The sequence below is a fragment of the Anguilla anguilla genome, chromosome 9 (genome assembly GCF_013347855.1).
Source record: "Anguilla anguilla isolate fAngAng1 chromosome 9, fAngAng1.pri, whole genome shotgun sequence".
NCBI lineage: Eukaryota > Metazoa > Chordata > Actinopteri > Anguilliformes > Anguillidae > Anguilla > Anguilla anguilla.
Genome location: NC_049209.1, coordinates 19654329 through 19668215, shown reverse-complemented (window position 1 = coordinate 19668215; position 13887 = coordinate 19654329). Strand labels below are relative to the sequence as shown.

Sequence of the window (13887 nt, the reverse complement as noted above, 5' to 3'; positions counted from 1 at the left end):
GCGTCTAGACGCGTTCGTGTACGACAGTGAAAACAGATGTACAAAAGAAACTCCGGTGGGTATACATTTATTTAATTTGCATGTGAACAGTCAGAATGGAACCATTAATTATCTAGATGCCATTGAAAAGTAAAAACCACTGACTAAATTTAACAAACATGAAAAATCAATTTATCGATGTACAATACAGAAAATTCAAAACAAAAAGGTCCAAAAAATATATTAATCATCTTCTGAGGTGGAGCATGGTGTGCAGCAGGTTCGAGTCTCCTCTTCATACCCCTCTTCTCACAAGTAGAATTACAGCTCAAATAGAGTACACACCATATCTGCAGGGTAGAAAAGCTGTATCAACACCCACATTAAGATCAATAATGTTGAACAAACATCGAGAATTTTGAAAATTCTGCATCCCACATACACCCGTTTAGATCACCAGTTGGTCTATACACATGTATCAGTGCACTATGCCTGTACTCTCCCTTCACCATCTCAGAACCACCTGGGGTGTTTGATTATAAGGACATTTTGGCATTTTATGTAGGCATTTTCAATGTTCAGACTGATCCTTGTAAATTTCTGACTCTCCCAAGTAGCATACAAACTAAAATGTGAAAGATTGTGGGAAACATATAGAGGAGGAGAGAGACTTGGGCAGTACAAATTCTATTCTGTCTGCTTGTTCATAGGCAGGCATCACACTGATGAACTGTAGGAAATGATTGTGGTAGTCCGTGATCCACTATCTGTTCATCCTAATGGTTTTAAATTGACCACCATTGTTCCTCCAGCAGCACAGCGTTGCCAACCTGCAGTCCATGAGCCAGTAACCACTTCCAATGTTACTAGCCAAACAGTGCTACAGGCAAGCTACAGTACTGTACCAGGGTTGTTCATGCTCATCCTGAGCACTGTGAATGACTCTCCAGTGAGTGTGTGGATCTCATTCCGTAGTCGGCGACGCCCGTCCACCGTAAGGTGCCAGAGGCAGGACTTTCTCTTTCCCTCACTGGACACCTGCTGGGGAGTCTTCCGGAAGCTGTTGCTGAAACACAGGTTGTGCCGAATAGTGTTCTTCCAACCATCCGGTGCAGTCTGGAAGAATGGAAAGTGCTCCCTCGAGAAAGGTAAGGATGGAGTCTTTATCAAAAAGGACTGTAGTTTACAAGCATTGAAGTTTAATTTAACAATCATACATTTGTACATCAGCTAAGGAGATGCATCAAGACCATTTAGCCAAAAATATTCTGTTTTAGAAACATTTCTAATAAAATTTATACCCCATTTCTGAAAAATTGTCATTTCACCTCTGGGGAAATTAGGCAAAACATCAACTTTAAAATTAATTCCCCCACCCGCCAATCTCAATCTATGGAGATTTTCCCCTTGGATTTGTCCTCACCTAGTGAAGTTATAAATCTGCTGCACGTTCAAGCTGCCGGTGCGGCTGCTGTTCAGCGCCATGGCGATGAGAATACAGTAGTTTACTGGGGGTCTAGGCCACGCCCCGCTCTTAAGGTTGTTGCTCTCCTGAAGTACCCGCTGCAGCCGCTTGTTTTGAGCGAGATTCAGCTTCCGGACGCGGTCTTTAGGAGATTTCACCTTGCGCCCGCCGCTCTTCACTTTACGACAAATGGGAACATCCACGGATGAGGCATCGTCCTCATCTGTAAGCTTAAAAAAAAATAAATAAATAAAAAGTTAGGAATTGGTGGACTGTTAGCAGCCATCTGGGAAATTCAGGGAGGCGGCTACTAGAAGTGCTGGGTGTACGCACAAGATATTCGCTGGACGAGGAAGCATCGTGAATGGATTCGTCAAGAGCGCGCTCCACTACGGGCGATGGAGGGTGTGCGCTTGGGACTGGGGCGAGTGTTGGCGCGGGGACTGGCATCACGGGGGGATGCTGCTCTGGGATTGTAGACGTTTCTGTCAGAGTGGGTGATCCTTTCGGATACTTAATAGGACAAGCCAGGGTTGGGTTCACCATCAACCATAGATTTGGCTGCACCTGGGGTTCTTTTAGAGATAAGTGTATTCATGTATTTAACCAATATACACAGTTAATGTCAGTATACACCCAAATGCGAGGATAACTTAAATAAAATTCTATGAATACAGGTTTCAGTTGATATTAAGGATACGTTTGAAAGATGGATCAACGCTGCCTAAATGGAATTAGAGAATTTCCCCCACTCATTCACAAAATCAGCCCACCTTCTGATTCTTGGGAAGGCAGACATGACAAATCATCCTTCCCGGACGATGTTCGCCTCGCAATCCTTGCATAGTGCCACTGCACCAAATACTGGTCATTTCGCTTTTCGTCTGACACACGTTGGGGGAAAAGGGTTTGGGTCAATTAAGTACATTCTTCAATTTACCTGAAATTCCCAGAACCGTTGCCTGTATTGTCAATGCAGTTTTTCTCCTCCCCCCCTCCCAAGGGACCTTACCTTGAAAAAATTGATCAGTAGTGGTTGTCAGTTTGATTTCTTCATTCATGTCCCAGTCATTGAGACATGTTTTTAGATGGAGATCGAGGAAATTGCTTCGGTTTTGAAGATGTAGAAACATACTTTGAATTTATGCCCTGTGTATAATACGCTACCTCAGAAGTCAGAAGCGATTTCTCACAACCTTTTCTCCACAAAGGGTCAAGACCCTGTACTTTGTCTAGTATGTCCATTTGATTGTTCAGGGTATTAAATCGAACTCACTGAAGTGACGTCGCCAGGTGTGAACGATTTCCATTTTCTCAGACAGCAGCTGCTACTAATCGCTGCTGCAACGTCAAGAACAATCAATCCAGGCCTACTGATTATCATAGAAGAACGGGGAAAATAGCGTGCATTTGTAGCTGAAATAGCGTTAAATGAAACTGTATATACTGAAAATCCTCAGCAATCTGTTTGCGAATCGATAGCCTACCTAGAAGTGATATCTTAACATCAGGACTGCATTCTTAGGTTTAACTTAGGTTTAATTTATTTCACACTGAATAGTAAGGTTTTAACCCAGCTGAAGTTTTGTTACTCTCTTCCATATAATCGCTTCCGTTTGGGCAGAACACACATTTTTCATTTTAAATCGCAGATTGTCCCTGAGTAAAAATGTTCGTTTCGTTTTTCAGTGTAATTAAATAACTGTCTTCTATTTCTCTGGTATTTAATCCAAAAACAGTGCTGTTGGTGGAACTGAAGATTATTATTATTTTTAATTTTTTAATGTAAATTAATTGTTGTGGCTCTTGAATGCACAAATTTCACCTGGTTGCATTGGGATTTTGAAATGAACCTGGTGAATTAACTCTGCTCACGTGGGTGTTTAGAGACATATGGGTCCCACTGGATTCTCTGTATAACACGAAAGGCAATTGATGTCCTGGTTTGCAGAATCTTCCAACACTGAAATTATCCCATACTGTTTTTTAATTGCAGATATATTTTGGCATTTTGTTGTTTCACAGTAAATAAACCCACACAGTAGAGAATACACAGACTTCATTTTAAAATGCATTTCCAAGTGTGCATATACCAAGCTCCCTGTACTTTTTAAAAATCAGGTTATGAAGAACAATAACATTTCAATCAATATATGCATTGGCAGGCAGTCAAATACATGGCAGAATTAGTAGGCACCAGTATCTAAGCCAATTAAATAGCTTACACTTTACATATAATTAGCCACTTTTAGTTGTTGAAGAAATTTAGATTAAACACCTTGCTCAAGGATATAGCGCTAGCTGTCAAATGGCATTCAAACATGCAAAGCCATCTAAACAGCTTTTGAATGAGCGCTCGCATTGCATTACCACAGATCTAATTCCACATAAAAGCTTTGTTCTAAATACATGTGCTTTCCCCTGGATCATTGCGGTTCTTTCTCAGTGCATTTTTGTAAGAACGAATGATAGTACCAAAAAAAACAGTAATCTTAAAAAATAACAAGAGCAAAAGTTTTAAATGTAATTAAACATGTTGACCACTCAGTGTGGTTTTATAAATCCAAAAGTAATAATCAAAGATGATTGAAATTGATTTTTTTATGGTGTTATGTCTCAATCGGCAGTGCTTCTGAAGAACAGGGATACGATCAGAGCCACGATCAGGATGAACATGGCCACCGACAGCAGGACCGTGATCACTATCATGGCCGCGCTGCGTCCTGGCAGCCCATCATTGATCGTGCTGTAGCTGGTGACTGGAAAAGACAGAAAACAGGCGTGAATTTATGCACCATAAATCATTCAGTACAGGTGAAATGAAGCGGTGATTGTGTGGAACATCCGTTTGGCATATGCTTTTGATTTGCGTGAGCCAATCAGCATACACTACGACTGGGCCAGATCAGCAAGTCAGCATATAGCCCTGATCCTTCTGGGTGTCATGAAGCCTCGCCCTTTCAGAGCCCGTGAAGGGAGACTGAAGTTTTAAAACTGCAAGTGGTTATGTGTGGTATGTGATTCGTGAAACCTCACAACCCCATTTCTACCTGCAGCTCATTGAGTTAATATTGCACTCTCAACCTATGCTTTCATCAGTGCTGTAAAGAATTAAGGTGGTACACCCAAATGTGACCATAATTTGATAAATGTCAATACAATATTATGAAATATCAGCAATGGCCATTTTCACACACATTCATTGTATGTTTATGTAATTTAATGCTTTGGTGAGTATCAATCGATATATGCAACAAAAAAAAATGTTTTTAATTTGGCCATGCCAAGTCTCTCTAAAAAAACAACTCCAAGTCCAACAAGTCCATTGGCCGCAGTGCTATGCCCTATGGTAAGTAATGGCATGAAAGTTGTAAAGGCTTTTTGAGAGAAAAGTGGATAGACATGCCATTTTTCAGCCAATAATTACCTGCCGTTGTGTTGGCTGTTATGACAATGCTCCTATTTGTATCCACAATGTATTGAAGGCTGGCAGGAAGAAAAAATGCATTATTTTTCTTGTCATTAACAAAGCACCAATAGGCTTTTGGTGATAGTAACTACTTTTCACACATCAAGGCCAAGTAAGGCCTTTGAACAATGTTCAATACAGAATCAAATAAAACATAATAGTGTGTGTAATATATATATACATATACACACGCACACACGCATGCACACACACATATATATATAGTGGTCACTTTATTAGGTACACCTGCCCATTAACACAAACATTCTGCTCCTCCGATTAGCAAATCATATGGCTGGAAGCATGTACACATGGTGAAGAGGTCATGGCAACCAAATATTGCAATGGACAAGATGTGTGATCTAAGCGGCTTTGACTACAGTATGAATTGTTGGAGTCTGACGTGGTAGTTCTAGCATCTAAAAAACAGCCGCCCTCCTGGGATTTTTATGCCCTACAGTCTCTTGAGCAGTGGTAACCAGCCCCTTTCCTGGAGAGCTACCATCCTGTCAGTTTTCATTTCAACCATAATTTGGCACACTTGGCTCTACTGATTAACAGCTCAACAAGCTCTCTAGCTGTTGAACGAGGTATGCTTTGTTCAGGTTAGAATGAAAACCTACAGGATTCTAAATCTCTGGGAACAGAGTTGGTTACCACTTCTTGAGTTTACAGAGAAGGGTGTGATAGACAAGAAACATCCAGTGAACTGCAGTTATGTGGTCAAAAACACCTTGTTCATGACAGAGATCAGAAGAGAATGGGCAAACCTGTTCAATAAAAGGCACAACTGCTCAAATAACAGCGGTTTACAACAGTGTTGTTCAGAAGGGCATGTCTGAATGAACATGAATGCATTGAACTTTGAAGTGGGTGGGCTTTAGGAGCATAAGACCAAGCTGAGTTTCTCTGCTGTTAGCAAAGAACGGGAAGATGAACCTACAGTTCACACGTGATCATCAAAACTAGAAGATTTAAGATTAGAAAAATGTTGCCTGGTCTGACAAATCTTGGTTTCTGCTGTGACATGCAGATGGTAGGGTCAGAATTTGGCACAAACAGCATGAATCCATGGATCCATCCTGCCCTGTGTCGACATTGAGAATGTTTTCTTGTCACACATTAGGCCCCTTAATGCCAATAGAGCGGCACTGCCCAACCCTGTTCTACCATCCTGTAGGACACCCCTAACAAAGCACACATTATTCAACAACTAGAGATCTCCTGAACTGCTAATTAGCAGAATCAGTTGTGCCAGATTTGGGCTGAAACAATAACCAACAGGACGGTAGATCTCCAGGAACAGGGCTTGGCAGCTATGCAATAGAGCACCCTTTGACTGCCACAACATGGCCACAGTCTACTCTCTTTCAAATGGATACTTCTACCAGGATAATGCAGCATGTCACAAATCACACAGCATCTCAAGCTGGTTCCATGAAAATGACAGAGTTTACTCCAATGGCATTCAGCATTCAGAGCCCCCAGATCTCAATCCTATAGAACATCTTTGGGATGAGGTAGAATGGGAGGTTTGCAGTATGAATGTGTGGCAGAAAGATCTGCAGGAACTGTCTGATGCTATAGAGTTATCATGGACAAAATTCTCAAAGGAATGTTTCCAGAACCTTGTTGAATCCATGCATAAAGAGTTTTGGCTGTTCTGGAAGCAAAAATCTTACCTTGTACTAGATAGGTGTGCCTAATAAAGTGGCCGGTGTGTGTGTATGCACAATATGTACACACACACACACACATCACTGTGACTCAAGCAACATAAACGCTGACAAATAGTTTGAACACATTGATCAGTCAACATTTCCAGGCAGCTTTTCTGAAACACTGCCCCGTGAAAATATGCGCATACATTTGTTAAAGTTGCAAACTTGCTGTGGGCACGCAGCTGTATTAGTCTTATTGCATGAATGAGATATATTTGTTTTGGAGGTAAAAGAGGACAGCATACTCTTCTAACATCATGTGCTGTATGTATGCGTAAACAAGAACCCAAAATCCCACAACAATGCCAACCTGTATTGGGTCCCAGTCTTGAGGTTTGTCACTTGGTATCCCTGGACTTGGTTTATTTGGACGAGATCCCTCTTGGATATACACTTTGGGACTGTGAATATATTCTTCAGTGTGTCTGTAGGGCAAACATTCGCAATCAGAACCTTGACTATCTGTTAACGTTATTTACTGTGAAACCCAGCAGTATCCTTGTCCCTCCCCCTCCAGGAGGCACAGAGGAAGTTCCCATTATGCTATCTAGTTTTAGGCCATTGGAGCTGTTTTGATTCATTTTATCTAGCATAGATTATTATCTCTTCTGATTTTAACAAAACATTGGCCTATAGGTATTGTAAAATTGTGATTTACCAGATATTTTGATTCCTGGTTACTTTATTGTTACCATGATAATTTAAAGCTGTGTTTAAGGCTAATGCTGGCACTCCTTGCTTCCTAGCTTATCTATCTCTGCACAGTGCTTTCGAAATAAAGGGAATGTGCATTTCAAACAATTTTATATTCAATGTTGTAAAATCTAATATTTGAATAAATTAACTCCACTGTTTTCCCTGAACACCAACTTCTATCTTTCTATGCATAAATATGGTTCAGTTCTCTTTTTTCTGTGTAAATAGTGTCTTACTGCATTGGTATTCACAGAGGAATTGTATGATTGAATAATAATGTTTTTGGTACTCTCTCATGAATACCAATGTCAAACAATAAAACTGGATTTTTCTTCATGGTTTCATTACAAGAACATCGGAATGTTGACCCAAGTTGCTGACAACTGATTGAATAATAGGAACAAATCGTGTAATAGAATCAAATATGTAGTTTAATTTCTATACAATATAACTTTTCAGATATATAATGGTTGATTGTCCTATTACTTACTGTTCTTACTAGTTGCAATGTTCTTGTACCAAAGATCGACATTCTTTCCCGCCAGAGAACACGGTGGCAGGCTGACGATCAGTGAGTCTGAGAAAACGCTGGTTACCACTCCGTCTGAAGGGCCCAGGAGCTTCAGCTGGAATTCTAGAATTAAATGAGAATTTTCAAAAAACAGTCCTTTTGTTTGTGATAAAGGATACTGACATAACACCAATAATGACAATGAAAAGCTACAAAGGACAATTCAGAAGCATGCCAAAAGATTAACTTCTCACATAGTACCTTTAGTTCTGTCTAAACTTTGACCACATGCTTTGAGTTTATTTTATTTTTTTTATGATGATGATCATGATGATTTGAGTATTTAATTCCAGTCATTCTTTCTAAAGCACATACTACTTATATTCTCTTATTATGAAGCAAGATAGAGTCTAAAAATACATATTTTAGTCTCTTTAGAATAAATGTCTTTACAAAGACAAAATTTGAAATGAATTCCAATCATGATGAATGTTACTTACGTGCATTTGCAATGGTGAAAAACACACCAAAGACAATTAAAATTATGTTCTTCATGATTTGTGTCTGAAGCGTTGTCCGTACAGTTGAATTTGTAAAATCTGTGTGAACAACACTACTGAGAAACAGGTGAGACCTGAATATCCTGCAGGAAGACCAATCAGAGGGCAGGGAGCTGCCCAAGATAACTGGGAGTGGAAACCAGTCTGTCTAGAAGTGTTTTTGTTCACCTAAGCTTTATTTACACCCACACACACACACACACACACCCTTCACCCACCTGACAGCGCATTTTATTAATGCTTGTTAAAATCTCAAATACTTCAACAGTGACACCACAGGGCAATGAAGTTCATTTCTTTGTTAAAGTTAATGCACTCCGAAACTCTTCTGAGAAAAGCAGCAGGACTCACCGTCCTCACAACAGGCTGACTGTGAACTTGTGGGCCTACATTCTTTTGTTGGGTCTATAGACCATGCCTCTGCTTGTGTGTTTCTTTGTGCCATATACCCCACACCCTGGGTTCTTCTATACAATGTACACCCCACACCCTGTGTTCTTCTGTATGATGTACACTCTACACCATGACTTTTCTCTTTTGTATGATGTTCACCCCACACCCACAATGTGCTCTTCCATGTGACATAACATAACAATTTGAACAAGCTATTCAGCCCAGCAATGCTCACCATTTCCCTACCACTATAGGATACCTAGTGCTCACCATTTACGAACAATCTACATAGTATCCAGCACCATGGTCTTGAAAACCCACTGAGTTTTTGCCTCTACTGCATGACCTGGCAAGCTATTATATATAGCAACTTCTCTCTTTGTGAAGCAATATTTAATGAATATCTATAAGGGATTGTGCTAGTTTCAGTTTAGATCCCCTCGTTCTACTGGTAGAACTCAAGCTGAAGAATCTCTTATAGTTAATTTTGTTAATCCCTTTTATGAATATAAAAGTCTCAATAAAATAAGCCCATATGTCTCCTTTTACGAAGCTTGAGGAGATTAAGTATCTTAAGTCTTTCCCCTTTTTATGTTTCACACCAGGAACCAATTAAGTTGCCCTTCTTTGGAGCCTTTTCCACAGCCTGTATATCATTGTTTTAGTACGGCCCTCAAAACTGCTCTACGTATATTCCGAAAAAGGTATTATGTGACATAAGCATAAGTTCCTAGGATTTATACTCAAAACTTTTGTCTATATGTCCCAGCATCCTGCTGGCTTTTTCTTTTTTTACTGCTACAGCACAATGTCTAGAACCTGAATGGTTTTGATCAACTATTACTCCCAAGTCTTTTTCAAATTGAGCATATTCCAATTTTGTTCCTCCCATAAAGTAGTCCTGTCTTACATTTTTATTTCTTACATGTAGAACATTTAGCTATATTGGATTTTATTTGTCAGGTTTCTGCCTACTTCTGGACTCTTAAATTTTTCCTGGATTATTTTAGTAGATTCCAAACTGTTAGCTAAACCTTTTGGTTTTATATCATCTGAACATTTTAATAGTGTACTTTTGATATCCCTGTCAAGGTCATTTATGAAAATGTAATGAGGAGCAGTGATCCCAACACTGATCTGGTGGCACACCACTTCCCTTAGTACCTTGCTCAGATAAGAGCAGTTGCACACCCACTCTGAAATGCCTCCTGTTTCTGACTGTTTTCATTTTGATAATGCATCTCTTATTGATACTTTTTCAATTGCTTTTTGGTAATCTAAATATACGGTATAATATAAGCCTTGCTACAATCAAAGCACTTGGTAGCTTCCTGAAAGAATGTATAAACTTTTCATTGTTGTGTAGTGTGGATTTAATTTTTTTGTCTTCCACATTAACCTGGAAAGATCTTTTCTCTTCCCCTTCACCAAACTAAACGTTTTTTTTCTCCATTAGTAAATACAGCTGCTTTGTAGTAAAGGTTTTATATGAAGTTCAAATTATAATGGGTAGAATTTAGTGTTTACTAAATATTTAATTTAGGATTTTTCTGTAAAATTGTATCAACTTATGTATTGTGCTGTTTGATAAAATGTAATCTGAAACGGCAACAATACCTCTTAATAATTAAATCATTATTATGATCAATCACGTATGATTATTACTACATTCAAACGTTGTGCTCTTCTGCTAGAACCAATGCAGCGCTATAAGAGCAGTGCTGTCTTCTGTGGAACAAAAACTTAAGTTTCTATTCTATTGATGCCCTCTAGTGGGAATTTCAGATTCTCAAACAAAAATTTTAAGAAGTACCCATGAAAACAAACAAAAATAGCTACATTTCTATTAGATCAGTGTTTAGCTGTTAAATTAGCAATAATGATATTGGCAGGTTGGTGTATCTGCCTCTGAAGAATGAGAATGTTACTAATAAAAGTCCAAAAGAATTGTGCAAAGTTATACATTTAACAAACCATATTTTCTAAGGCTGCTATTAACTTGCGAATAAACACACACATTTCAAATGTGAACCGCAAATACAGGTAAAGCTGGGGCAAATGTTTAAAAAGGCATAAAACGGTTAAATGATCTGGTTACCAGTCCAGTTTATTAACCAAGATGGCATAAAGTATTGTTTAAGTATAGGTCTACTCAAAATGCTGTGGTCTGTATGGTCCTTCTTTCTATCCTGGTGGCATGAATCGAGGGTTTATTTATAGCAACGGCCTCATTCATAACAGTGGGCTTTGCTATTGTGAAAACGAACATGGACAGTAACCAGGCAACTAACCGAGGAAGCCGTAGGAAATTAGACAAAAGGGCTTCAGTGTGCTTAGAGAATGCAAAGATGTTTTTATACTGTTCAGGATTTGATGCAACTTTTTATTTCTTTCTGGAATCAAACAATTATGAAAAAATTAAAATCTGTCGAATAAATTACGTAGATAACAAGCTTATTACTAGGTTAACAACCAATTCCCACAAATTTTTGTATTTCCACTTGCGCGCCCCCTTTTTAACCAGCCATTCTCAGGGCCTCACAGCCAGAGGGGGCGCGGTCGGAGGGGGTGTGTTTGTGAGCAGGGAACAGGGCGGGGCTCCAAAAGCGGAAAAGGATGTACACGAAGACTTAGCCAGTACCGCCCACACACGAGGGGAGGGGACTTGAGGGCGGTGCTAATATTTTTCCCTATGTTAATTATCTATCAAATGTATTACCTAGCTCGCTAAATTACGGATATCTCGTCTTCGACACAGCGATGTGTAATGCAGCGGTAGTTCGATGATTTACACATTCTTTTCCAGAGTTTTCTGACGGTGTACCCACCGGATTTAGCTAGCACCTACTGCACAACTCGCAAAAACTTCCCGTCAGAGCAGAGACGCAGACAGAGAGAAGAGGCTGCGCAGGAAAAGGGAACGACATATCCAGTCAGCTAGCTAGAAAGTAAAGAGCTTGTAACGTTAGCAGATGAAAACACGATCTTTTGCACTAACGTTATTTACGAAGGATTGCAACGGCAAAACCCTCTGAATTATTTTTTTCTCGAAGCAGGAGTGGTTTAATCTCGCTGGCTAGCACTCCTTTGCAACTTTGCAACAGATTCCTGCAGCTTGCGTCGGTGTCAGCGTTTGATAATGAAAGCTAAGGGGATTTAATGGGACATTTGCTGCGATAGGACCCCCATCTATTTACTCTCTTTGGAGCCCTACTCGAATCTGACACAAGCGCTGTACACTACAGGGTGATCGGACGAATTACCACTCAGCCTGGGAAGGAGGGCAGCCCCCCGGCCCCCGGGGGTCTCCCCGGCCGGCTGCAGCAAAGCATGGCAGGAAATCTAAAGAAAGGCGGGGGGCTAATCGGGATGATGAAGGACGCTTTTCAGCCTCATCACCACCACCTTCATTCCCATAATCAGCCGGGGACCGTGGACAAAAAAACGGTGGAGAAATGTTGGAAACTTATGGACAAGGTTAGTGTAACGACTGTTCCGGGCAGAAAGCTGACACAAGCAGTGCCGCAGATAGCTAGCTTACGCTAGCTAGTAAGTTCACTGACTAATTATTTAGCTGGCTAGGAGTTTGTGCCGCTAGCTCTAGCTAGCTATTTATTTAGCTGGACTAACATCAATTTACATTGTTGGCAGTAACCCAGCTAGCCAATGTAAACATGAACGTTTTGTCATAGCCTAACGTTAATTCTCTTAGCAATATCACAATGCACGTTTTATCTTTGTCATCGGGCATGCACATAGCCGACATTTAACTTTTCAGTTGTCTTGGCAGTCTGTTTTGTATGTAGACTAGAATTACTATTTCATTAATGTATGGACGTGGTCTAATGACGTCCACGAGCTCTAACTCACATCACCATTTCTTCAAGCTACCTCTTGTACGTGTAGCTAATGTTAACTAATTTAGTTAACGTACAAGAAATAGCGAGTTAGCTTGTTACTTCTGTGAGCTTAACAGCTTGCACGCTGGCTCTTGAACAATAAATTGTTCAGTTAAATTACTGTACTAGGTTTTGCTAACAGCTAAGTTAATGTTGGGTAACTAAGTTACATGATTTATTGCAGTCGATGTCCTTGTGGTCGCATATATGCACGTACACCTCGTAATGTTAAATTCATCTTATGGCAGCCATTCAATTTAAAGCACTGCTGCAACAGCAGCGAATCAACATTTCAGAAAGCCAGTAAAACGCTGGCGAAACTACTTACACAATATGCATCAATAGCTGTGAATATCTTAAAACGCAGCTTCACTTTGTGATTTAGCAGTATAGGTCGCATTGAGTTCATGTCAGAAAACCCTTCACTCTTACAGCATTTCGATTCATGTGAATCAGGTCCCAGACCGTACATATTATTGGTATAACTGTGATACGAGTGATTTAGCTTAATTCATGTTAAATCAGTCGGGAATACATAAGGCTTCATTCACTCAAGGTCTCTCTTATTTAAAAAATGTCCACTCGCCAGTTTATAACTGTTAAATGTCATAAGGCAGTTGTTGTTTTAGTGGACTGACTACAGGTACAGTTCTGTGAATTTAAGTATTTCCAAGAAAATACATTATGCTGGTCCTGCACACTGTTCTGCTTTGGTTTGAACTTTGCATCTCTATATAGCAGAGATGGCATGAGTCGGGGTGTCTTTCTGGATACGTTAATAGCTTATAGATCATTACATTAAATGTGCACATATATTGACCCTCCACCCCTGTCACCGAAGCATGGTGTTAAAACTCTTATCATTTCTGTGTATTAATGGCTCATTGAAGAGATGAGCTTTTGCTCATACATTCAGGCAACATAATGAATGTCACTATTCTCCTCTCATTTTATCCTAGGTTTTTCATGACATTTCATGGGGGAAAATGAACCTGCGTTTTTTGTTTCATTTTCTTTTTCTGTTGTTGTTTAATATCTAGCATCTTTCTTCTCATCCAAGTAGTTGATTGGTGATCTCATTGTGAATGCTTTAGGCTTATCCCAAGAAAGTAACTTTTCAGATCTGAGGCCCAAGCTGACATTTCATGTGGTTATAACCAGGTGTCTGCAGGTGCCTGATCTCTACTGGTGCCA

At 39.8% G+C, this 13887-nt stretch overlaps 3 protein-coding genes across 5 annotated transcripts in view; 1 reads left to right on the top strand and 2 right to left on the bottom strand.

Annotated features, from left to right (window-relative positions):
• Positions 1-51: 51 nt before the first annotated feature.
• On the bottom strand, positions 52-2693 carry foxr1 (forkhead box R1). Of its 2 annotated transcripts, none has more exons than XM_035433401.1 (6): positions 2457-2693; positions 2218-2328; positions 1778-2019; positions 1403-1674; positions 885-1117; positions 52-329 (listed from the first exon to the last, which is right to left on the bottom strand). In XM_035433401.1, exons 1-6 carry the CDS (start codon positions 2575-2577, stop codon positions 301-303), a joined length of 1008 nt encoding a protein of 335 aa, XP_035289292.1. In that variant the 5' UTR covers positions 2578-2693; the 3' UTR covers positions 52-300. The 2 variants fall into 2 exon arrangements, with proteins under 2 accessions (XP_035289292.1, XP_035289293.1); XM_035433402.1 differs by having other exon boundaries at positions 1778-1911.
• A 720-nt stretch (positions 2694-3413) lies between these two features.
• Positions 3414-8500, bottom strand: LOC118235724 (uroplakin-2-like). Its single transcript, XM_035433403.1, has 5 exons — positions 8342-8500; positions 7821-7964; positions 6945-7059; positions 4872-4930; positions 3414-4203 (listed from the first exon to the last, which is right to left on the bottom strand). Exons 1-5 carry the CDS (start codon positions 8394-8396, stop codon positions 4061-4063), a joined length of 516 nt encoding a protein of 171 aa, XP_035289294.1. The 5' UTR covers positions 8397-8500; the 3' UTR covers positions 3414-4060.
• Positions 8501-12124: 3624 nt separating this feature from the next.
• The window catches only part of LOC118235559 (E3 ubiquitin-protein ligase CBL-like), a 40434-nt gene continuing 38671 nt past the window's right edge, over positions 12125-13887 (top strand). For both annotated transcript variants that reach the window (XM_035433012.1, XM_035433011.1), the window contains exon 1: positions 12125-12271. In XM_035433012.1, coding sequence (XP_035288903.1) covers positions 12125-12271 — 147 coding nt within the window. The remainder of the gene's footprint in view (positions 12272-13887) is intronic.

Excerpts from the sequence above, each read along its gene's own strand:
- LOC118235724 (XM_035433403.1), bottom strand. The coding sequence starts at position 8,396 with ATGAAGAACATAATTTTAATTGTCTTTGGTGTGTTTTTCACCATTGCA. Across the intron at positions 4,931-6,944 it reads AAGACTGGGACCCAATACAG|CCTTCAATACATTGTGGATA; the intron begins GTTGGCATTGTT and ends TCTTCCTGCCAG. Across the intron at positions 4,204-4,871 it reads AACAGCCAACACAACGGCAG|TCACCAGCTACAGCACGATC; the intron begins GTAATTATTGGC and ends TGTCTTTTCCAG.
- foxr1 (XM_035433401.1), bottom strand. The coding sequence starts at position 2,577 with ATGTTTCTACATCTTCAAAACCGAAGCAATTTCCTCGATCTCCATCTA. Across the intron at positions 2,020-2,217 it reads GCCTTCCCAAGAATCAGAAG|AACCCCAGGTGCAGCCAAAT; the intron begins GTGGGCTGATTT and ends TATCTCTAAAAG. Across the intron at positions 330-884 it reads GATGAGCATGAACAACCCTG|ATATGGTGTGTACTCTATTT; the intron begins GTACAGTACTGT and ends TCTACCCTGCAG.